Source organism: Pocillopora verrucosa, chromosome 3 (assembly GCF_036669915.1).
Source record: "Pocillopora verrucosa isolate sample1 chromosome 3, ASM3666991v2, whole genome shotgun sequence".
NCBI lineage: Eukaryota > Metazoa > Cnidaria > Anthozoa > Scleractinia > Pocilloporidae > Pocillopora > Pocillopora verrucosa.
This window is the reverse complement of record NC_089314.1, coordinates 20,776,533-20,799,927: the sequence shown is the minus strand read 5'-3', so window position 1 is coordinate 20,799,927 and position 23,395 is coordinate 20,776,533. Positions and strand designations below refer to the sequence as shown.

The 23,395-nt window shown below is 40.9% G+C and overlaps 1 protein-coding gene and 1 pseudogene across 4 annotated transcripts in view; one reads left to right on the top strand and one right to left on the bottom strand.

Moving 5' to 3' along the window:
• Window positions 1-23,389, top strand: part of LOC136279821 (tetratricopeptide repeat protein 28-like) — a 38,246-nt gene extending 14,857 nt beyond the window's left edge. The window contains exons 4-10 of one of the 4 annotated variants that reach the window (XM_066164126.1): window positions 4,857-4,924; window positions 5,749-5,820; window positions 12,020-16,275; window positions 16,473-16,557; window positions 17,398-17,488; window positions 22,101-22,191; window positions 22,339-23,389. In XM_066164126.1, the coding sequence (XP_066020223.1) occupies window positions 4,857-4,924; window positions 5,749-5,820; window positions 12,020-16,072 (4,193 nt within the window). In that variant the 3' untranslated portion in view covers window positions 16,073-16,275; window positions 16,473-16,557; window positions 17,398-17,488; window positions 22,101-22,191; window positions 22,339-23,389. Of the gene's footprint in view, window positions 1-4,856; window positions 4,925-5,748; window positions 5,821-12,019; window positions 16,276-16,472; window positions 16,563-17,397; window positions 17,489-22,100; window positions 22,199-22,338 lie in introns of all 4 variants that reach the window. The other 3 variants (XM_066164124.1, XM_066164125.1, XM_066164127.1) reach the window with 3 other exon arrangements.
• The window catches only part of LOC136279641 (oxidative stress-induced growth inhibitor 1-like), a 4,936-nt pseudogene continuing 4,639 nt past the window's right edge, over window positions 23,099-23,395 (bottom strand).

Genomic DNA, 23,395 nt, shown 5'->3' with positions numbered 1-23,395 from the left:
GTTCAATGATTCCATTGTGCAGTTGATCTCGAAAGGTCTGGTCGTACTCTTTTATGATAGATGGCTCTTTTCTTAGACGTCGCACCACGGAGTTCAACCTTGCAAGGCTTAAATCGTAGTTATTAGGCAGCAGGTCTCGATTTTCCTTTAAGGGAAGTTTCACGCAATATCGACCGTTTTCATAGGAAATGTTCTCCAGAAGCGTCTCATGGACCGTCGCTTTTTCTCTAATTCCGATTGAATCCAGGTCCTATAACCGCTGGAGAAGCTCGTCTGTGGAACTTTCGTCTTTCGGTGGACAGGAAACCTTCAGCACGTGTGCGGAAACGAAATTGGCGCTTGAAAGCTGCGTGCTTCTCTTCTTGCTCGGAACTGGGCCCGATAGTACCCATCCAAGGGTACAACTTGCCACCGGTCCTTGGCTGTTCTCTCCCCGTCTCGTCCCTCCAGTGAAAAACGACCACATGAAATCGACTCCAATTTAGACGTCAATAGGCAGATCTCCGTTTCCTTGGTTACAGTCTGCCAATTCAATTTCTGCGAGTTGTTTTAAGTGTGCTTTAGCAGAATTTATCTTTTGGTTTCCGATCGGTGCACAAATAATAGGCACAACAAAGGCTTCGATTTCTCGCGCTGACTTCTTGTTGACATTTTTAATGACAACTTTAACCTTATCGCACTCAGTTGGTCGGTGACGTTGGTTCCAAATGTTTTTATCAGGAGCGAATCTGTGCTCATTGTGGGCAGATTTAGTTGGTCACGTGCGCGCTGAGTAATGTAGCTCTTTTGGCTCCCAGAATCGAAAATCACTCTTGCTCTCATTCCATCCCCGTTTGTTTCTCTATTTCCAATTAATGCTTGAGCAGTTTGGAAAAAGATCGAATCTGTTGTCTGCAAAAGTTGATAAGATCGTGTGTTTTCAGGTATCTCACCTCGTGTGGGGTCGATGGCATTACTGTTTGTTTGATTTCGTTCTTGTCAATCCCTTTCGCACAGGCGAACGTGATGTCTCCCAAAGCATTAAAAGCAGGTCATTTTCGATGGGCAATCTTTAGCAAAGTGGCTTTTCTGAGACTAATATAACATCGACCTTGCTTTTTCAAGCATTCTCTCCTTCCCGCCCGGTTTGTCACGACGTGACAACTTGCTGTGGGGTGTCGCTGTTTGCAAAATGTACAACTTGGTGTACTTGCCGGCTCATTTCCTGAGAATAATGCCAATTTGCTTGGAAGGTCTGATTTCGGCGGTTTCGAATTCCTTCGATTTTCTGGACGGTAAAAAATTCTCTTTTGCGGTAAGGGCTTGATTTCCTCCACATCTTTCCCTGTTTTTAATTCACTGCGCACAATTCGTAAGATTTCATTGAGGTTCCATTCTCCTTCTTTCATTTCACGGCCCACTAACGGGCGAATATCTTCGGGAATTCTCGTCATGAACACTGGTACCAAAAAGCTTCCGTAGGATTCCATGGGCACTTTTAACGCATGTAGACCTCCTACGTGCGCTTCAATTTCGTCATACGTTTGTCGTCATTTCCGATCGTCTGCGGTGGATCCTAAGAAGGGCAGCTTGAGAAGTGCATCCATGCGACTACTTATGATCACTTGTTTGTTTCCAAACCGATTTGTTAGAAGCCCGACCGCTGAGTTGTAGTTGCCATCTGTTAAAGGTAGACCGGCGATTGTCGCTGCTGCAGATACCTTAGGAAGGCTTTTCAAGTACTTGAACTCATCGGTGTTGTGCAAATCTGGTGTTTCGTGAACGGCGCTCCTAAAACTATCCCAAAATGTCAACCACCGGCTTGGCTCTCCAGAAAAATATTTCAAACTCAGTCGGGAAAGTTTCGCATGTTTGTTTGCGCCGCCAGCGCTTGCCATCGTCGGGCTTTGGGTGAGTGATCCATTCCCACTCTTGCTCTAACTTTCCTGGAGCGACAACACGTTTTCGATCTCCACGATAAGCTCCAAAATTCTCCCGCTGAACCTGATTTGATTCGAAGAATCAAAATCCTTGATGATTTGATCTGCATCACGCTTCAACTTGGTGGCGTAGAGGCGATGCCCTGGCCGCTTCTGTTTCCTTTTTTGAAGCCATTTCCAAATCCGGCTTGGAGGACCGTGTTAAGGTTTTTATTGGCTGTATCCTCCGATAATTAGATACATAAGATTTTAAGGTTCTAACTCGTCAAAAAGAACTATCCGTTCTCGTGGAAAACAACTTCTCTCGAAGGCTTAAACTCAATTCTGGTATATGAAAGCTATGCGTGTGTCAATAAACACGCCCTTTGATAAGATAAGCAGTGTTCGGTCTAAGCTAGGTTCTAATAAAAAAATGTTAATAAATGTTAAATGTTGAATTAATTAATAAAATAACATAAATGTTCGCAGTGTCGAGTTCTGAGATTCGTCTTCCGTTTCTTCACAGACATAAGAAGTGATGAATTATAAAGTTCACAAACGTAACAATTCCTATGTGGCCCAAAATGAACGTGTGACTAAATTTGAAAACTGAGGTCAGAAGCTTACAAACTCAGAGAAGCAACTACAGGTTTGACCTTTTTTCCATGACTCACGAGAGCGATTTATCCTTAATTATAGTTCTAAGCTGGAGAAATGGAAAAAGGTTCATTCACCGTATGTTAACTTGAAGAGTTTCTTAGATGTTTCGTAGATGAAACATTTTTTTAGTGGCTGGTTTTAGTGCAAGGAAGCATTGAACAAGTTTGCTGCCTAAGTCCCTAGCCTCCAACTTCAGTGGTTTGATCTAACTCTATTACTTTACCTCTGAAGAAGGGGGTATTTTGCGGGTGAAAAATTTTAGAGATGAGCTGCAGTAAAATTGATAACAGGATTCTCCACATTGAGGTAGACTTTGGTACAAAGATATTTAATCTATAATTATTATCTAAACCAATTATTCCACCACTAATAAACATTATTGTATAAGCATTACTATATTACAGCTGTGCAGGTACTTTTCTCATCGCAAGAAAGTCTTAATGAGGTCGATTTATTGCGTAATTTTTTGAACAAACTGATCACGATTAAGGTGATTCCTTAGTGTTGCTCTACGCATCATGTACTGCGCATAAAAATCACATTATCAGGCGAATAAGCACGCATGCATTCCGAGAACATGGTACTGTTTTTCAATCAATCACCACTGAGAAAAGCGGTGCGGTGGTCTTTTGCTCTTGAATGAGCATGGTGACCTACATTTTTTATTGCGAAATTTTGCTTCACCAACTATCGCCTTCAAATTGGAGAAATTTGCAAAAAAAATCTTAGAAGGGAAAAAATTATACAGATGTAACTAATAGCGACCACAAAATCCGTTACTCGAATGTGCAAATTATGACCAAATGAAATCAATGACCCGAGGAACGTTTTGAGTCGATGTCGTTTAACATTGCGTTTCAAGTCTTACTTTTAAAATCCTTGCTTCCGGCTAAACTTCCGGCTTCCGCAAAATGTATGTGAACCGCTATATTGACGTGCGTGATTCTTGCTAGCACAGGCATAAATGGGGTAAGTTTGGCGTAAGATCTCTCTTAGACAAGCACTGTGATCTATCTTTTTTTATTGTATTTTTCGAAACAGACATTGGAAGGGAACCCAGGGAAGTTAAAAAAAGTTGTTTGATAACATTTTTTTTTTGAGGAATCACCTTGAATTATTTATGAAAAGAAACTTAAGGCCCTTCTAATGGCCATGCGGAATGACTTTGTTTTATTATTTTGAGGCGGATTTGGGGGATCTTACTTTTCAAGCAGTTTTGGAAATAATATTTTAGAAACGAGGGCGAGTGTTTCATCAGGGTCTCAAACACGAGAAAACTGAGGAAAGCACGAGGCCGAAGGCCGAGTGCTTTTATTGTTTTCGAGTGTTCGGAAATCCTGATGAAACACGAAGTTCGAGTTTATGAATTGACTTCTCAAAAGGGCTTATTTTATGAACAATAAACACAAAAACAGAAAGACCACGTAAATATTCAGTTTTTGTTTTCTTTTGTTTCATTATCGCGTGTGCATGGTCGTTAGTCAGTGTCATGGAAGGTGTTGTGTTTTTCACAACTTAGGCTTTTTAATTAAAAGCAGTCACACTTTGTATTGTTGTCTTCATTTGTAATTTTGAGAAATGGAAGAGGAAGCTACGGAAAGGTCTTCTCGGTTTCGACCGCCGAAAAGTTGCAAAGAGGAAGTTTCTTTGCTCGAACGTTCAAGGCCTAAGAGTACTTAACTGCAAATAATGATTACTGTAATCCTGGAAGTTACTAAACATTTGTTCAAGTACTGCATTCTTTTGGAAATTGATTTCCAAACACACGCGTTTGGATATTCGAAGACGTGTGTTTGGATATCTAATCACGCGTGTTTGCATCTGTTTTTTACCGGGTATCAAGGGGCATCCATGTGACCCAAATGAGGCCACACAATTGGTTTATTACCTCATGCATTATTAATGAGTTTGAGAAGAGGATGTGTCCAATTTCTCTCAATTCGCAGAGACACTCTCCACTAGACTACCTCAACACTGGTGTCAGTCATCGCTTGAAAAACAAAATACTGTAGCGAATAGGTAATTAATTATGGACGAGGGGGGACTCATGAAGAAAGTTATTCTCTGTGCAAATTCTGAAATTTCATTTTGGAGCAGACAAAGTATCTTGTTACTTGGGTAAAAGTTGGCCTTAGAGGCTTCGGTAAAGACGAGAGACTGAATGCAGCACGCTTTAAATGTTAAATAAATGGGGTAATTGAATGATTTGTAAATTTTTCCTACGTTTCTTACATGTACAACTTTATTTAATTACAATGCAACGCATTCTGACAAGTTTTTGGTTCAACGTCTCCATAGAAGTAAGAGCCTGTAACGAGAGTGATCTTCGTGGAAAAGAGATTAAACAGAATACTGAGGGATTGAAAGTATCCTTTTCATGAAATTAGCTGTAGTCAATGTGACTTATGGTATCACAGGAATCAAACTTCAATAGTTTTCAAAAAGTGTAGTTACTCATCGTCGTGAAACACGGTAATAAATGCACTTCATTCGATGGCTGAACTTGTAATTCAAGTGACATTTTGCTCATGGCGCATGTTTTCCCTCGCCTGTAAGGGAAAAGTACCACGCAACTTGAATAACAATCGCAGGTATTGTATGTTAATGTGATATCTTGTAGATGAGGACTACTACACGTAATCGTGGCTCATTAAAATGGTGAGAGTGCTGTGTAAAGATCAATAATATGCTATAAGTAAATGAATGAACGGAAGTAATTTTCACTTGCACTTCATGGGAAAAACCCTTTGCGGGAAATCAGTAAATCAGATTGAACATCGTTTTAGAGACATTTGCACTTATCCGTAGCCAATCTTAAGAGAAACAGCGCTCTAAGTGACCGAAAAATATGTAATCTTCATGAGGCTTGCTCTTGATGACACCAACAGAAATAATCAACTTTAAATTCTAAAAACTTATCTAACCACAATCAAAGAGCACAACGGGCGCTTTAACTTTCAAAATGAAGGGTCGTGTTGTACCAAACATGGATGACCTTGAATGAATGAAAGGGAATGAAGGAAATGAAAAATCACTTGTCTTAGCTGATTGTCGCGATTTTGATGAGGAAAATGAGCCATGGACATTATTGTGTATTTGCCATGTGAATATTCACAAGTTTAATGTTTTGCTTTACGGTCACTCAACAATCATGAAGCGTTACGTACCTTAACTTGGCTTGTCTGATCAGGAAAAGAAGACTTTGAAAATCAAGAATATTACAGAGAGTGTCTCAGCTGCAGACGTGGAGAGTACGAAAAAGGTAAGCACGTCTGTTAGGGGATATATGGACAATAGCCCGCGCTTTCTATCAGTTTACAGGCGCAATGACTCACTTGGAATGTTTGGAGAAGTCGAGAAAAGTTCGTAAATAATGAGCCGGAGTGATTTTAAAATTTTCGAGTGTTCTCCCACTATCCTAAGTTATTGCTTCGGTAAAGCGATAGGATATGCGGTCTATTCCTTTTATGAAATAAACTTAAAATGTTTCAATTTTCTATGGGTTTACTGGTGCAATAGTGGATAGGTTTTGACCAATTAAGGCGCCTGTACAACTGCAGTGTTTCACTTATTTCATATTTTTTCTTAAATTGATATTCCAAAATAACTTTGTTGCTTTTTGGAAAAGTTACTAGTTATCAGTTGTTATTTTTTCTTTTCATTTAACTACTACCGGTTATAGTCCATTGGCCAGGCCCCCCCGAAAATGACCTCTCGGTACCATTCGAGGGGAGTAATGCTACCATTTTTCTGAAAACTGCAATTACTCTAGTTTAATATTGTGTATGATAGCAGTGCCTAATGAGTGGCTGAAAGGTATCATCACGTGATCAAATGACGTCATTTTTCCTACAGAATTGACAGGAAACAAACAAACTGCCAAACACTATTCTTTGCAGGCGCGTTAACCGTTCTTTAAGGGCACTCTATGTATGAAAATAATAAATGTTTCTTTTAGATGAGTTTTTAAACTGCAGAGTTCAAAATTATTTGAGTTTAAACGATTTTGTACGGTACAACATTTCAATCGTCGCTAATTCAATGAAAACAAAACCAGAAAGAAACGTCTGTGAAATTGCCTGTGACGTTAGCGAAATAACCTATGATAAGTCAGCCAATTGACCTGAAACGGTAGCGAAACCACCTAAACGATTAACGAACTGGTCGTTCGCGACGCGACTTCTAAACGACTCCGTCGACTCAAGCGATTTAAAAACTTGTATTGCAACGCCTCACAAAGTGAAGTAGCGACTTGTCACGTGTTAGACGTCTTCCCCATGTTGTTTTTCATTAGTAGACACCTCTGCCCGTGGTACCAAACATCAGCTGCTAAAAAATCACGGGAGGAGAGGCCAATAATTCTGCTATCACCCTTAGTGTAAGCCGTATCACCCGTGCTATCACCCGTAGCCTTTCTAATTGTAACACCGGTGCGCAAGGTGATGCAATTAGTTAAAGTACATATTGCATATGTTTGTTCCTTTCTTATGTCTCTTTTCACAAAAGTGCATATTTGTTCTTAAGTTCTGCGTTTCCCGTCGTTTGAGAAATTTCTCCAAGTCTCGCTTCATAGTTTTAAAGGCTATAGTATTTCCTGGTGTCGGAAATAAGACTAAAGAATCTGCTATGTTCCGAAACTTCACGTTTTATTTTTAAAATTAACTTGATTTCCCTTTCTCTCTCACCGTTCTCATTTCACGCTCTGGTCTCTCTCATTTTAGATATATAATATGATCCTATTGTTCAATCACCTGTCACTTATCGCAAAAAATCAACCGGAAATCAATAAACGCTGAATAATCTCTCACACATTCCCCTGTTGTTTTTCCAACGGAGAAAAAGCACTAGAATGGCACACTCGATAAAATTTGAAATTCAATGAACGAAACGGAAAGTTAGTCCAGTATATCAGTTCAGTGTTCCTAAATATCTCTAATTAGCATTAATGTTCGCGTCTTGAATTCAATAACGAGTGGCCACTGCTGCATCCCTCCTGGGCCTGAATGTCGAGGCTTCGCGGTTGAGTTGCTGAGGAACCTGTACATTCTCCCGATCGCAGGACAACTCCAGTGGGTAAAGGTGTCCTACCGCCCCTTCGAGTGTTCCTTTCCCCGCTCGAAGTTTGGCAGCTCGAACGATTCCGTCTCGTCCCGAAATCAGATCTTCCACGATTCCAATTTTCCATTTATTACGATTTCGTTCCTCGCCCTTGATGATGAACACCTCTCCTTTGGCGAAGGGCGTGGTTTGACCCTTGTGTTTCATCCGGTGTCGTTCTCTTAAAAATATTCGGTAGTCCACCTGGTCCACAAAGTGTGCTTGCACCTTCGCAGACACTTAGCTCTTCTGCGTAGATCAAATTCTCTTAGATGGTGTGGTTCCAGTTCTGGTAGCTGGTTTGATCGAAGAAATGGCAATGAGTTAGGGGTAAGCACGGGTAACTGTATGTCGTCTTCGACGTAACATAAAGGGCGATTATTCAAAGCGATCTCCACATCCAGTACCACTTCACACAGCTCTGTCCAGGTCAACATTCCGCATCCGATAGTCTTGTTTAAAGCTGCGTTGACCAGTCCGATGAGGCGCTCAAACTGTCCTCTCCACCGAGCGGCTCTGCTAAGGTTGAATTGCCACTTGATGTTCTCATGTGCTAGGTAGTCTTGTGTCTTCTCGTCACGCATAACTTGTTTGAGCCACTTCTCGGCGCCAACAAAGGTTTTTCCATTGTCGAAATATATCTTCTCCCGACGCCCACGGCGCGTAATGAGCCGTTTTAAACTTCTGAGGAATTCACTGGTCGCCAGGTTTGGTAGTACTTCCAACTCGCGCGTTTGTTTCACTTCTTCCGCTTTTGATTTTTGAGTAGATGACGTTACAAGGTCTGGCGGCCAGTCCTTTGGTTTTGCTAAACAGCGTGGTCCCTGCCACCAAAGAGCTTTCAATCTACTAACATCTCCTCCCCGACTCCCCTCGTCCGCTAGATTCTCCTATGTTGGTACATGCCTCCAGTCGATTTGTTTTTCCTGGATCTTCCTCACTTGATTTCCCACGAACTGTTTGTATTCGCCATTTCCACGGATCCAGTGCAGTGCTACTGTGCTATCCAAGCAACCATAAACACTTATTACGGGAAAACCCTACAAAACTTCTTTCACATTTTGTACTAGGCTTGCAGCCATATTTCCAGCCACTAGTTCTAATCGGGGAATCGTGAGTCCTTTCTTCGCGTCACAAGGCCTTGATTCGTGCCTGATGGTTGCTCCACCACTGCATAAACCGCGGCTGAAACTCCTTTCTCGCTTGCGTCCCCGAATGTGTGTAAGTCGATTTAGAAAATCTTCCCTACATGCTTCGCGACATTTCTTGATGCGTTCACGTGCTCTGGAAGTCCTTGCTCCCATTTCTTCCATTTGGCTTGTAAGTCACTTGGTAGGGGGCTATCCCACGCGATCTTCGTGTCGCAGGCATCTCTGTAGAGCATTTTTCCAGAGAGGGTCACGGGTGAAGCCAGACCGAGTGGATCGTAGATTTTGCGACTTTTCCCAGGATGCCCCTTTTTGTCGGCTCAGCGGTTGAAATCGGGAAGCTGATTTGAATTTCGTCCTTTTCTTTGTCCCAAGGGACTCCCAGCAGTTTTGATTCGCCTTTTCTTGTTCTCAGTTGCTGTTTGGCGTAACTCTGACTTTCTTCATCTGAAGTCACAGTTTCAACTTCTAACTCCCGATTGTTGGAATGCCACTTGTGCAGCTTGAAAGTCGCCTCATAAAAGATTGTTGTGGCTGTCATCTTGATTTCTAACGCTTGTTTGTTGTCTCCCCGCCACTGATTAAATCATCTACGTACATACTGCGCTCTCTCTCCTCCACTAGTTCCGGGTTCACTATTTTGTATCTCTGTAGATGTTCTTTGATAACTGCGGCCAAGAGGATTGAAGACGGTGCCAAACCAAAGAGTACTCGGGTGAATCGCAAGGTTTCTACCTGTTGGCTTGCCAGATCCTTTATCCAATAAAAGCGTAAGGCATCTCAGTCTTCTCTTCGGACGCGAATTTGCAAAAACGCTTGTTTCAAATCGCCAGCTATTGCCACGGGATAAAACCTATTTCGTACTAGCACGTTCCAAAGCTGGTTCTGTAGTGGAGGGCCGATTTCTAGACACTCGTTGATTGAGGGTACACTTGTATTTGCTCTTGCAGAAGCATCATAAACAATGCGTATCTTTGTAGATTCTGCGTTCTCGCCCACGACCGCTTTATGAGGAATGTAGAATTCTCTTCCGTCTTTGACCTCCTCGTCAGCGCGTTCTACGATTCCTTAACTCAGTTGAGATTGGAGAATGTCGTTGTAACTCTCCAGCTCGCCTTGCATCTCTAACTACCGCATAAGATTTTGAGACGTTTTAAACTTCCAGTGTGATTGTTCATTAGGGGGGATGATTCCCTTTCCAGGGCAAGCTCGTCTCGTACCAGCCTTCTGAATTCTCGGTTAGTTGCTCTTTGAACTCTTCGTAAACGGTTTCTTGGTCTCCACTTAGATTGTCCTTTAGCCCCAAGACGTCTAACTTTCACAATTCTTCGTAATCGATTGCGGAGGTCTGCGTTAAGAACATTTTGTTGAGATCCAACTCCGTTCCAGATGACAAGATCGTCCAGCCGAACTTCGTATATTTTGCTACTGGTTCTCCCGAGCGCCCAACTCTTGGTCTTGCCCCTGTTTTGATCTTAGCGTACTCGTTTGTTCCAAGGATCAGATGAACGGGCAATATCGCTTTCTCGTCGTTATCATTTGCGGTTACGCCCTTCAAATGAGAAAACTGAGCTACGATTTCTGTGCATTTTGGGTTTTTCAATGTCAACAACTCTTTGCGGTCTACTTTGTTTACTTCGGCTTCTAAGATGAATTTGCTATTTACGTTTCGAATTTGTAGACCATAGATGTCTATCGCTTTCTTTGAAGTACCAAACATCATTTCAATGTGCTTGAATTGTTGACGGATAGGACGCAGATGTAAACAGTCCAGAAGCGTTAATGAAGCGTAGGAACTTCCGGCTCCCGTATCCAACAATGCTCGGCACTTAACACCATTCACGTCAACTGTAACCACAGGATACACCACTCCTTTTCTCTCTACGCTCGTTGTGGTCATCAGCTGGTCTCGCGATGTAGGTTTGTCACAGATCGATGTATGATGTCTTCAGCTGCAGATCTGGCATGCCAGAACGGCATTTGCACTCAGCAGCGAGGTGTCGACTTCCTGTACAATTAAAACACGGTTGTTTCAGACCTAGTTGCTTCCTGCGGTCTCCAACTGTTACAGACTTGTTACAGTTTACAGTTCTGTGGTCAGTTGCGTCACAGTAGACACACCCTCTTTGTGTTGGCGTTGTTTCGTTTACATGAAATGTTTTCGCGATCGCGGAATTTAGCACCTTGCTTCCCTGCATTATCCGTGCCGCTCACAATGGGGTTGATTTCCTTCCAACTTTTCAAAGCTTTTATCATCCGTGGGAAGTCTCAGTCCTGCCAGTCTATTTTCCCTCTTACCAGATCTGCTTTTAAACACTTTAGTTTGTCGAGCGCACTCCTTACATTTCCAGTCACGTCTTTCAATTTGCCCAGTGTCTCCAAAGATTACACATTTACACAAGCTTCTTATAAAATTCGTGGATCGGCGCAGGTTGTGTTCCTGTAATGACAGGCAAATTCGCGATGTTCTGGGCGTACGCATTTACGATCCCTCTTGTAGACCTCTGTTGTGAAAGGCAGTTCGTCTATTTTCACTCGATCCTTTGGATCTACCAGCTCTTGTAGGTATGCAAACTTGGTCACAGATGTAAGGTTTGCTTTATCAATTTCAGCTTGAAATTTGTTCCGGAACGGCAGCCATGCTTCATACGTCCCATTAAACTTTGTGATCTGTAGTTTCGGTAACTTTGTTGTACTTTGTTCACTCTGATTAGCCTACACGCATGCTACCAAGAAAAAACTCACTCCTTATTCCTTCTATACTCCTTAAGCAGGTCCGAGTTAACGCTTTCAACAGCGTCTTGTTTTTTACTATCTTCTAGCGCTTTTAGCGACTCCATCGCCGACACTTTCCAAAGATTACGAACTTTTTTGTAAGTTCGCTCCAAGTAATTTTCTTCTTGCGTTCTGACTGCTCACCCGAGCGGGCAAGATGGCCCATCTTGCCTGTTCGGGTAACCAATCGGGCCACAAGGGAAGACAAATGTGACTTTTGTTGTCCTTTTTTTCGGCTCCTGGCGTCCCAACTGAGCCGTATGGTGAAGACCCATTACCGAGCAGTCAGTTCACTGAGAATCTGATCCAATAACCGAATATGACTCTGAAAAAAAGTTAACTCTTGTCGCAGATATATTGTGACTATTCACCTTTATTGTCCCTTTATTCTTTTCAATATATCAGTACTGCACATTAAAATAGTATTTCTTACAAATACAGGTGCAACATATGGAAAAAGACAGCAGAGAACAGGACAGACTTCTTGGTCGTGACTATAACAATCGTGCAAATGTATGCTTTAATCAAGGTGATTTTAGGAAAGCTGTTAAGTACCTTAAATGTTCACTTGGTATTGCCAAGAAATTGGGTGACAGAGCTGGAGTGGCACGTGCATATGCGAATCTGGGCAATGCTTATTTATCTCTTGGTGACTCAGAGAAAGCTATCGAGTGCCTATCCTTTCAGTTAAACATTGCAAGAGAACTGAAAAACAAAGCCAGAGAGGGACGAGCGCATTCCAATCTTGGTAAGGCATATCTGCTTCAAAGTGACATTGATGCAGCTATTAATCATCACAAGCAACATCTCAAAATCGTCAGGGAGTTGTCAGACAGAGCTGGTGAACGACGAGCCTATTCCAATCTTGCAATTGCTTATAATTCGGTCAATGATTTTGAATCGTCCATACATTATCACCTCTGTCATCTTAGTGTTACTAAAGAAATGAAAGATAAAGCTGGGGAGGGCCGTGTGTACACTAACCTTGGAATCGCTTATCACAATTCGGGCAAGTTTGAAGAAGCTCTCCATTATCACAAATTAGCCCTAGACATCACTATAGAAGTTGGAGATAAAGCTGGAGAAGTGGAAGCATGTTTCAATCTCGGAGATGCATATAAATCTCGGTGTGATTTTGAAAAAGCGAGTGAATGTTACCTGAGGTCTTTAGATATTACGAAAGAAGTCGGAGACAGAGTTGGGGAAGGTGATGCTTACAGCAAGCTTGGCAGCGCATATTTATCATTAGGTTACTCTGCGAAGGCCATTAAATGTCATGAGCAACAACTCTCTATTGCCAAGGAACTGGGTGACAGAGATAGAGAGGGAGGTGCATATGCTAATCTTGGCATCGCTCATAGCTCCGACTGTAATCATCAAACGGCCATTGGATACCACCAACATGATCTAAAAATTTCAGTGGAATTGGGAAACAGAGCTGGTGAAGGACGCGCAAATGCCAATCTGGGAAATGTGTATTTAGCTCTCTGTGACTTCAAGAAAGCGGTGGAATATCACCATCGACATCGTAGCATTTCGGAAGAAGTAGGAGACAGAGCTGGGGAAGGGGTTGCTTGTGGAAATTTGGGCGTTGGTTATCGTAACTTAGGTGATTTTAAAAGAGCAATTGAGTATCACAAACGTCATCTGGACATTGCTGAAAAAGTCGGAGACAAAGCTGGAAAAGGACTCGCTTATTCCAATCTCGGCCTTTCGTATTGTTATCTTTGTGATTATAAAAAAGCTATGGACTACCACGAACTACATCTCCGCATCTCTAAGGAAATTGAAGACAAATTAGGAGAAGGGACCGCCTATGGCAATATGGGAACTGTCTATCTGTATTTGGGTAAATTTCAGGACGCAAAAGAACTTCACAAAAAGCAGCTTGAGATTGCTAAGCTTGTAGGAGATAGACATGGAGAGGCTAGTGCATATTCCAATCTAGGCAATGTTTATTACACTCTGGCTGACTTCAGTAGAGCTTTGGAGTATCATATGCTACACTTGAAAATTGTTAAAGAACTAGACAATAAAGCTGGCGAAGGACACGCTTTCGGCAATTTAGGTAATGCCTACTGTTCCCTCGGAGACTTAGAAAGAGCCGTAGAATACCATAATCTACATAGGAACATTGCTAGGGCCGTAGGAGACAAAGCTGGAGAAGGACGTGCGTATGCCAATCTGGGTATTGCTTTTCAGAAGCTAGGAGATTACATGGCAGCCAAAGATTACCACTCTCGGCATCTTGAAATTACCAAAGAGATAGGGGATAGATCTGGAGAAGGTGGAGCATATGCAAATCTTGGAAATGTGTTTGATTCTCTTGGTGAATTCAAAGAGGCCAAAAAATACCACGAGAAACACTTGCAAATTGCTAAGGGACTAGGAGACAAACCTGCAGTAGGTCAGGCAAACGCCAATCTTGGTGTTGCATATAGTAACCTGGGCGATTTCAAAAAAGCTATATCTCACCAGGAAGTAGTTCTTAGTATTGCCTTGGAGGTGGGAGACAAAGTAGCCGAAGGATGCGCCTATGCCAATCTTGGGAATAATTATTCTTCTCTTGGTGATCTGGAACGAGCGCTAGGGTATCACAACAAACACCTTTGCATCGCCAAAGAAGTGGGAGACAAAGCTGGAGAAGGACGTGCGTATGCCAATATTGGAAATGATTATTTTAGTCTTGGTGAATCAGAAAAAGCGCTAGAGTATCACGAAAGACATCTAAGTATCACCAAAGAAGTGGGAGACAAAGCTGGAGAAGGACGTGCATATGCCAATCTTGGAAATTATTTTTTTTCTGTTGGTGCATCATTAAAAGCGCTAGAATATCACAACTTACATCTACGCATCGCCAAAAAATTGGGAGACAAAGCTGGAGAAGGAAGTGCATATGCTAAGATTGGAAATGTATATTTCTCCCTCGGTGATTATCAAAAGGCTGTCGAGTATTTCCAACTGCATCTCTCTCTTGTCCTTGAAGTTGGAGACATCGCGGGAGAGGGTAGTGCTTATGCAAATCTCGGCAATGCCCATGGTGTACTCGGTGACCCTCAGAAAGCTTTAACCTTCTACAAAAAACAGCTCAAAATTGCGAAAGAAGTAGGTGACCGACCTTCTGAAGGGCATGCATACGCCAACCTTGGAAATGCTTATCTTAATCTTGGACAATTCCTCGAAAGTGAAAGATGCTATGAATCCGGTGTGAGATTGTTTGATAGCGTGAGAGAACTTCTTCTTCATACAGATGAATGGAAAATTTCCTGGCGGGATCTTCAGAATCAAGTCTACACTTCCTTTTGGAAATTGCAATTAAAACTAGGAAAAGTGAGGGAAGCTCTTTTTACAGCAGAGCGAGGACGAGCCCAAGCATTAGCAGATCTCTTGAAATTACGTTATTCTTTTAATGAGGTTTCTCTTGAAAAGTCTATCGAGACTTGGCTCGACACAACAACAACAACAACAACAACAACAGTTTTTACAGCTATTGGCCACAGCGATGTTAACATCTGGGTTTTGGGAGAAGGGGGAAGTGTGGAATTTAAACAAGTTGAAGTTGATAAAGATTTTTTACAAACAGTAAGAGCCGGTAAAGTGTGGTGTTTTTATTCAGACCATGAAACTGTTAAGAATGAAGAACTTTTGCGGACTTTTTACAAGTTTCTTATTGCTCCTATCAAAGAATATATCAGAGGCAAAGAGATATTAATTGTGCCCGATGGTCCACTGTTCTTGCTTCCTTATGCAGCATTTCGAGACCACTGCGATAGATTCTTGGGCGAATATCTTAGAATTAGACTAACACCATCCCTAACCAGTTTAAAGTTGATTGTGGATTGTCGGGAAAACTACCACAGTGATAGAGGAGCACTGCTTGTTGGAGATCCATCGACCGATTTTGATTGGGAGGGGAGGCGTTTATACAGCCTCCCATATGCCAAGGAAGAAGTGGAAGTCATTGGAAGAATTCTCAAAGTGAACCCTCTCACTGGAAAAGAAGCAACAAAATGCGAAGTATTGAAACGGTTAGGCTCTGTGTCCCTGATACACTTTGCAACTCATGGTTGCCCTGAAACTGGTGAAATTGTGTTGTCGCCTAATCCCGAGAGAGCAAGTGAGGTTGTCACTGATGAAGATTTCATCCTGAAAATGAAAGATGTGTTACAAGTAAATATTCGAGCTAGACTAGTTGTACTAAGTTGTTGTCATAGCGGCCAAGGAGAAATTAAAGCTGAGGGTGTGGTGGGAATTGCGCGAGCTTTTTTAGGATCTGGTGCTTCTTCTACTTTGGTTGCCCTGAAGGATGTCGAAGACGAGGCCGCCTTGATACTCATGAAATCGTTTTACCAACATCTAGTAAATGGCAATAGTGTAACTGAATCTCTCAGTCTTGCCCAAAAGGTCCTACAAGAATCAGAAAAGTTTAGTGACTTCAAGTACTGGGCTCCTTTTGTGGTAATTGGCGACGATTTGACATTGTTTGAAGGATGAGAGAACCATTCAGCTTAATAGATAATGGCCGTGAAGTTACCAGTGGATAACGTCGTTCAGAAATTTATCACCCTCCTCAATAGACTTGGAGGCTTCAATGCAATGGCAATTTACCTTGGCGTTTCTGACGAAGTACTTGGGGTTGAACTCAACCAGAGACTTGAAGCTTTTATTTTTGAGAGGAAACGACCCTTATTATTAAGGTAAGTTTAAGAGAATAAAAGGGTAACCAAAGTATGGAATTAAAACTGACGAAATCATAAATACTTGTCAATTACATACACGCACGCACCCACGCACCCACCCCGAAAGGAATAAATTTGGATTGAGTATATGCATGAAAAACATGAAAAAACTTCTCACGGAAATTTAAGCTAAAGCTTTGGCATCTTGATTACAGGATTGGTGGGCGTTTCTTTCTGAAAATGTGTCTGTCGAGTTTCCAAGAGGAAAACTTCCAATCAATGAAAATCACCACGCTCAATGTAAGGTAAATAGAAGGCAGTGTGGAAAGTGGCGTTTTATATAAACTTAGCAGGGAAAAACACTGTTTGTTCAATGACTGGCCTTTTGTTTGCTGTTTTGATAAGTAACTTGTATTTGGTATTTTCAGCGATTAAATCAGTCATAATAATTGGTGAAAAAAGTCAACAAGGAAATTATTTGTAAATTCATCATAGTGTTACCACGGAGTGAAATATTTCTCTTACATTTGTGTGACTTTTATAGATTGATTTTTTTGTCTTCATAGCTTAGTTGTATTCGTTGACTTCTTAATTTGGCACGTTTGAATTTTACAGTGAAATTGTTGTTAATTTGAATTCTAAATTTTACTAGATTCTTGTAAGACATTTTGAATGTTCTAATACCTTATCTTTTCCTGGGTGCCTGGTAAGCCACTGTTACTTGTTGGGTCACGCTAACAAAAACTAAGTCGTTTTGGCGGACCTAATATAATATTTTCCTCATTATCTCATTTCTTATCACTTTTCATTCAGTGTGAGCAGCAATACTCTCAGTCCTTTTATATCAACTAAGCCAGAAATCCAAAATAGGCCATGTTAATAAGATCGGGGGATGGGAGAAATTGTGGCCCGAGTTCGTCTTATTTCTTCATAGTTTAAGCTGGGCACTCGACGTTATGACGCTTATATACGATTCTGATATCAGCCAATCACAGCACAATGGCACGTAAGCCTCTCATAGAACGACTGCTAAGGAGTCCAGCATTCATAATGGTGGGAGTATATGCAATACCACAGTAACACAAATGCTTTTAGTAAAACTCTTTTAAGCGATTTTTAAAACTTCCCTCTAAATTTCAGAACATGAATACTAGCGGATTCAGAGCCCGTGTCAAGGAATTGTACGAGACAGGATGCCGTCCTGTGTCAGTGAGCTATGGGGTCCTAACGGGTGAGTAACAACACATATTTTCAGGGATTTCAATAACCTTTTCTATAAGCGGCTGCTAATGATACAATTGGTGACTGTGCTTAGAACAGGGGTCGCAAGGTGAAACCCAAACCGAAGAGCCTTTTCGAAAGACGGATAGCGGTAACGGGCATTAGGCGGTGGTAACCGGCTCTGATTCAAACCCTTGCTAAGTAAAGATAAAGAGGTTTTTTCATTTTATCATGAGCATTGGTTAACGAAAAAAACTCTGCATCTTTGTGAGGAATTGAGACTCATGTGGACTCGGAATATTTTTGTCCCACGCTCGTAACAAGAGCGCGTAATTGTCAAAACTCGATAGTTTTTTAACATTACAAGAGTTTCTGACGATGAATCTCCATGAAAGAATATACGATTGATCCAAAAAATCGGTCGAAATTTTAGACATTCTTTGTTGTCTGGAAGGCTTTCTTCTTCCCCACAGAAGAAAATTGCGATTTAATATGTATCATGTTAGTTTTTAACTTATGAATTGCGCGCATGCGCAAAAGCGAGTTGTAGATGCGATGTGGGGAATCTCACTCGCTCGCTCGCTCGCTCGATTGGTCGATTCCTGTAAACTTTATTTCGATTTTAGGCTTTTGAGTGCATTTGATAGTATTTGGCGAGTAATAAACAAACGAAGTGGCTGCCTTTGTTGGATGAAAAAGAAGCCAATGATAATCTTAAAAGAGTTCATTTTTTTTTCGTCTTAGTTTCAACAAGCGGCGCCAGCGACTGGCAGGCGTGCGAGGATTCACACTGAAATAAGAGAACAACCAGCGTTTTTCATAAAATTGAAATTTACAATCCTTGAACTTGAAAACAATGCGAAGATTCATTAAAAATATCACTTCGAAGCGCTCGAAGTTTACAGGTGTTCAAAAGCTTTTTCTGTTATGGCGTGAGATTGGGGACAAAATCGATCATTACGTTTCGTATCGTGTGTTTTTCCTGTGTGAAGCAACAAAATGTGCCGGCGACTAACGAAATTACAGGTTAACACGAAAATCAAACAACACCTAAACAAATAATTTTGGCTACCGATTTTCAGTGAATTTTTAAAGAACAATTTTCTTTTAATTTTCCGAGACAATTCGAAGATTCAAAATAAATATTACATACTAAAATACGAAAGTTATACACCACAAAATTGATAAATAGGCCTGAAATGAAGTTCTATCTTGTTCTTGATTATACGTTGCGTAGCACGTGACCAAAATCTACCCAGGCGGAAATCCACTATGACCGTGTCAGCCTGGGCTTAGTTATATCACTCAAAACTCTTTCCCGTTTGTCTCATTTGATAAATATATGTTATTTGCCGGCCGGGAGGTCCGTATGGTGAAAAACTGTGACCAAGCATTTCAAGACCTCGGTCACAGTTTTTCCCCATACTGACCGACCCTTAGCCGGTAAATAACATATTTATTTTTTTTAAACTTGACGAAATTCTTTTTGAAAGAACCCGAATGATTTAGGGCTGTAAATACGGCAAGATCCTATATAAACTGAACAATTTTTGGGCATTTAATGGTAGTTAAAATAGAGGTGATGCAAATTAAAGAGAGATGCCTCACATTTGCGTAACGATAAAGGTGAATAAAATGGGTTCTTAACAAACTTTGAAACATTATTTTTACAAGTATCTGTCACAATCTGACACCTGTCAATTAGAGAGCGCGTAAGAAAAAAAAAGCGTAAGAAGATTTGAAAAACAACGGAACTAGTTTGGCGAGGACTGTCACGACAATGTTTTCTTCAAAAACAGTCAATGATTTAACGGAGAGTATTATTCACTCTCATCGACGATTCGTTCATGTGCGAAGATTTACCTTTGTTCATTAAGTAAACGGCGAGGAAAGTGAGTAAATTCAGGCTACGTTCACACGATGCTAAACGAATTTTCGACCGGCCGAAAATTTGTGCGTTTAGGCGTTTCGTTCACATGGAACCACGCCAAACGTACGAAAATTTGGACGCTCAAGCGTTCAAAAATTTGAACTCCAAAATCGAGGACGAATTTTTAGCCGGTGCAGTCAATTATTTGACCGCCGCGGTGTGAACACCTTTCACGTCCGAATTTTTGTACGGCGAAGGCGCGGCTGCATGGATGCGTGGTAACAAAGTTAAATAATATGTTTACAATTTTATACGAAGATGGAACGTGTTGGTTTATTGATTGCGGTGCTCGGTAATATTACAGCTTTGGTACATAATATCATCTTACAAATATGTAGGACATGCCGAGCTTACCACGCACGTAGGCGACGTTGTGTTGGTATCTTGTTTATGTCAGAAAATCAAGTTAATCGTTGCTCATCTATCTGTAAATCGAAGACGTCGAAGCAGCGAAAACACTGGATTAGACCTGGCAGGACATCACTTTGGTGGGACAATTTTGTCAACAATACTGTCGTGTTGGATGAGTGGCGTGAAAACTTTCGAATGTCCAGTTTCTTCTTGCATCAACAGTTTTTTCAACTGCATCGTTGGCACTTTCATCCGAGGTTGTCACACCAGTGTTATCCTCCCTTGCAGGGTCATTTGCTGCGAAAGGTAGTAGCTCCGATTCACTTTCGTCAGGATTATCATCACCGGGCATCTCTTCTGCGGTCTCAATACCATTATCCATAGCTTCGACAACCGGACATCCAGACCATAGTTCAGCGCATTTGTCAAATAGTATTGTTACCATTCTTCCACCTCCGCTTCGTCTTCCAGAATCTACAGCTTTCCGATAACCGAACTTTGTTCTCTTCAACTTCGCGTTTATCTTTTCTCTGGAGAATATGCTAGTATCCTTACAGTTTGGAAACTGTGCTAGGTCTACTTCGAATTCATCGTTGTTTGGATATCTTTCAATGAAAAGTTCTTGTAATTCCTCATACCTTGTTCGTATCGATTCCCATTCTTCCCCCTCGCACGTTTTCTCATTTTTATATAATAAAGCAACATTAAGCAGTAGTGCTGTCTCCTCATCCGTCCAAGTGAAATATTCGTTATCCGTGCTACCATCCGAATTGGCTTTTCTCTTTCTGGACGCCATTTTGCATTTGGTTAAAGAAACGTTGTGCGCATGAGGAGATGGTAAAACCACTGACAAGTGTCACGAACTTCATCCGGTTATCAGTTCCATCTGAACAGAAGGAAACTTTCGCACGGTTCCGTGTGAACAGAATGTCTGGTGGAAAATTCGTTCGGCACCGTGTGAATGTAGCCTTAATTTTTTTTATTTTTAAGTTGTCAGAGTTTGCTCGTTTGTTTGCTGCAATGGCGTGTGTAAATCTGGTCTTTCTCCCACATAAACTAAATTCGAATGGCACACTCCAACGAAACACAAGGGGATTTAAAGCTGCCTTTTCTCAATAAATTCCTGTTCAATTTACGGTACAAATGTCCAAATTGAACGGACTTAGAAAGACTCACCGAGAGCGTATATTTGTTGTAGAACTGAAATTAAAACTTCGCTCGCTCTTTCACCACGAACAAATTGTTTGAGAAAATTCTGATATTAAATGAATGAAAGTTCCATCGTTCAGTTTAACTGTAACCAAATACCTCATGTTTTAACTTTCTAGGTATTTTTTGTGAACGATTAAAATTAATTGCATACGGTTTTTAGGTCGCTTGTCAACCAACGTAATGACGCTATTGCTTATACAAATTCATTCTGAAACCAATATTTTTCTGTCAACCAAAGTGATTTTAGATAGAGAAAAGAGAGTATTCATAAGTTATTTATCGGCTTGAGGTAGTGGCCGACGTGTTTGCTTAAAAATACTGCCCAGCCTGAAAAACGAGACATATTCATGAAAATGGCAACGAAAGTTGGGATGTACTTGGCGACTCACGAAAGTGTTACTGTGGCCCGTGGGCAGAGATAGGAAAATACTGACCGAGTAAAGAACCAATCAGATCGCAGGATTCGTTACCGTGCCTTCCAAAAGAAAATTAAAGAGGGAATCATTAATGTTTTCATTAAGACAGTATTGCCCTGATTTTCCAATATTTACAATGATAGACAGTGAATTTCATATTTCACCCACATTTACTTCCAACCTTTTCTTTTGAATCATAAACAAAAATGATATATGTTTAAAACACGTGACATCATCCACCCTTGTCAAATGTAACAGCGTGATCATTTCAATTGTAATGCCTTCTTATCCCAACGTTACTTTGTTTCTTTGCTACATTAGCGAACACTGAACTACTGCTCGTACTCTAAATATGACAATCAACCACAAAATTCCCTAAACCAGGTAACATGAAACATAATACAAAAAATCTTTTAAGTCATCTGTCAATTCACGAGTTCGCTCACAGAGCACTTTGATCAGGTAGCGAAATCTAATCATTTCAGATAGTTTACTATTGCCGAAAATTGGTATTTATCAATATGACTATCAACGTCTTAATTTAAAGAAGCTCATTTCTGCAGAGTGTACTCGTGATATGGGCAAAGTTCTTTCTTACCACGAAACCCTCACCATTTACCAGTTAATATTGCGACCTTAAATCTCACAGCTGAATAAGTAGAAATATTCAACTTGTCTTCCTCAGTATCATGAAGTTCACTATATCTTTTCAGGAAATGAACATAACTGGATTTAGAGCCTGTGTCAAGGAATTGTACGAGACAAAACACGATCCCATATCAGTGAGCCATGTGGTCCTTACGGGTCTGTGGTAACACCTAAGTCTTTAATTTTCGTATGTGTTTCGTAGACGGTATCTCGTAGCAAGTAACTAGCTATAGTTGTTCTTTATTTGTTGAGTCAAACATCGCGTTTGTGTTGATTGCATCTTGTGATCTTAAATTTTGGTAGATATCTGTGATCCTGGATGGAGTTACTTCAATGGCTACTATTACTTTACAAGTGAAGCCTGTTCAAACTGGACCACAGCACTGTATAAATGTCGACAAGAAGATTCCGTTCTTGTTGATATCAGTAGTAATGAAGTAAATATTTACGTACAACGTCGTCACGATGAAGAAAAAACGTGGCTTGGCTTAAATGACAAATTACGTACAAGACATTCATTACACCGGAGCAAGTCTGTCTCAGCTGGAAAGTCTCACTAAAGTCTCCACAAACTGTGAACAGTTTATCAAGTATGAGTGTCATAATTCTGGGATGTCAAACGCGGCCTGGGTGTCACGTGACTCCATCCGGATGAATTATTGGGGCGGAGCATCACCTGGCAGTGGTAAGTGCGCATGCGGAATGACCAATCATGCGCAGACTCCCAGCTTCCTTGTAACTGTAACAAAAATGACTGTGTGGCGTGAGGTTAGTGGTATTCTCACGCATAAGAATCATCTGCCGGTTTTACAAACAAGGTTTAGTGATACAACCGGTTCTCCCGAGGAAGGATATCACATACTGGGAAAACTAAAGTGCTATGGAATCGCTTAAAAAGTCAGTATGCTGACTTTCAACAGCATCAGATATACATAATTTCGGAGAGCTCTTCATTACGACATTTGCCTCTAATACTATTTTACTTAAAGTTAGCTATAAAGACTGAAGACTTAACGAATTAAATTAATTAACGAACAAAACAGCTGTAGAATTAACGCGAAATTCAACTCTTGTCAATTGCCCAACCTCTTGCAGTTTGAATAATTGATAGAATTTCTCTCATTGTTGAATGATATGTAGAGATAAAGAGTAGATGCATTACGTCCTCAACTTGAGTGGAGAACATATTCTCATGAAAAATTGCAGAACTTAACAAAGCAATTAAAGGGCTTGATGGTTTATAAATCCCTACGTGGCTTTGCTTCAGAATTAGTAAATCTATCCGACATTTCCCCATAGGCTTTCTGGGATTCTTTAAGTAAACTAGCTATTCCAATGCTTCGAACCAATTATCCTCGTG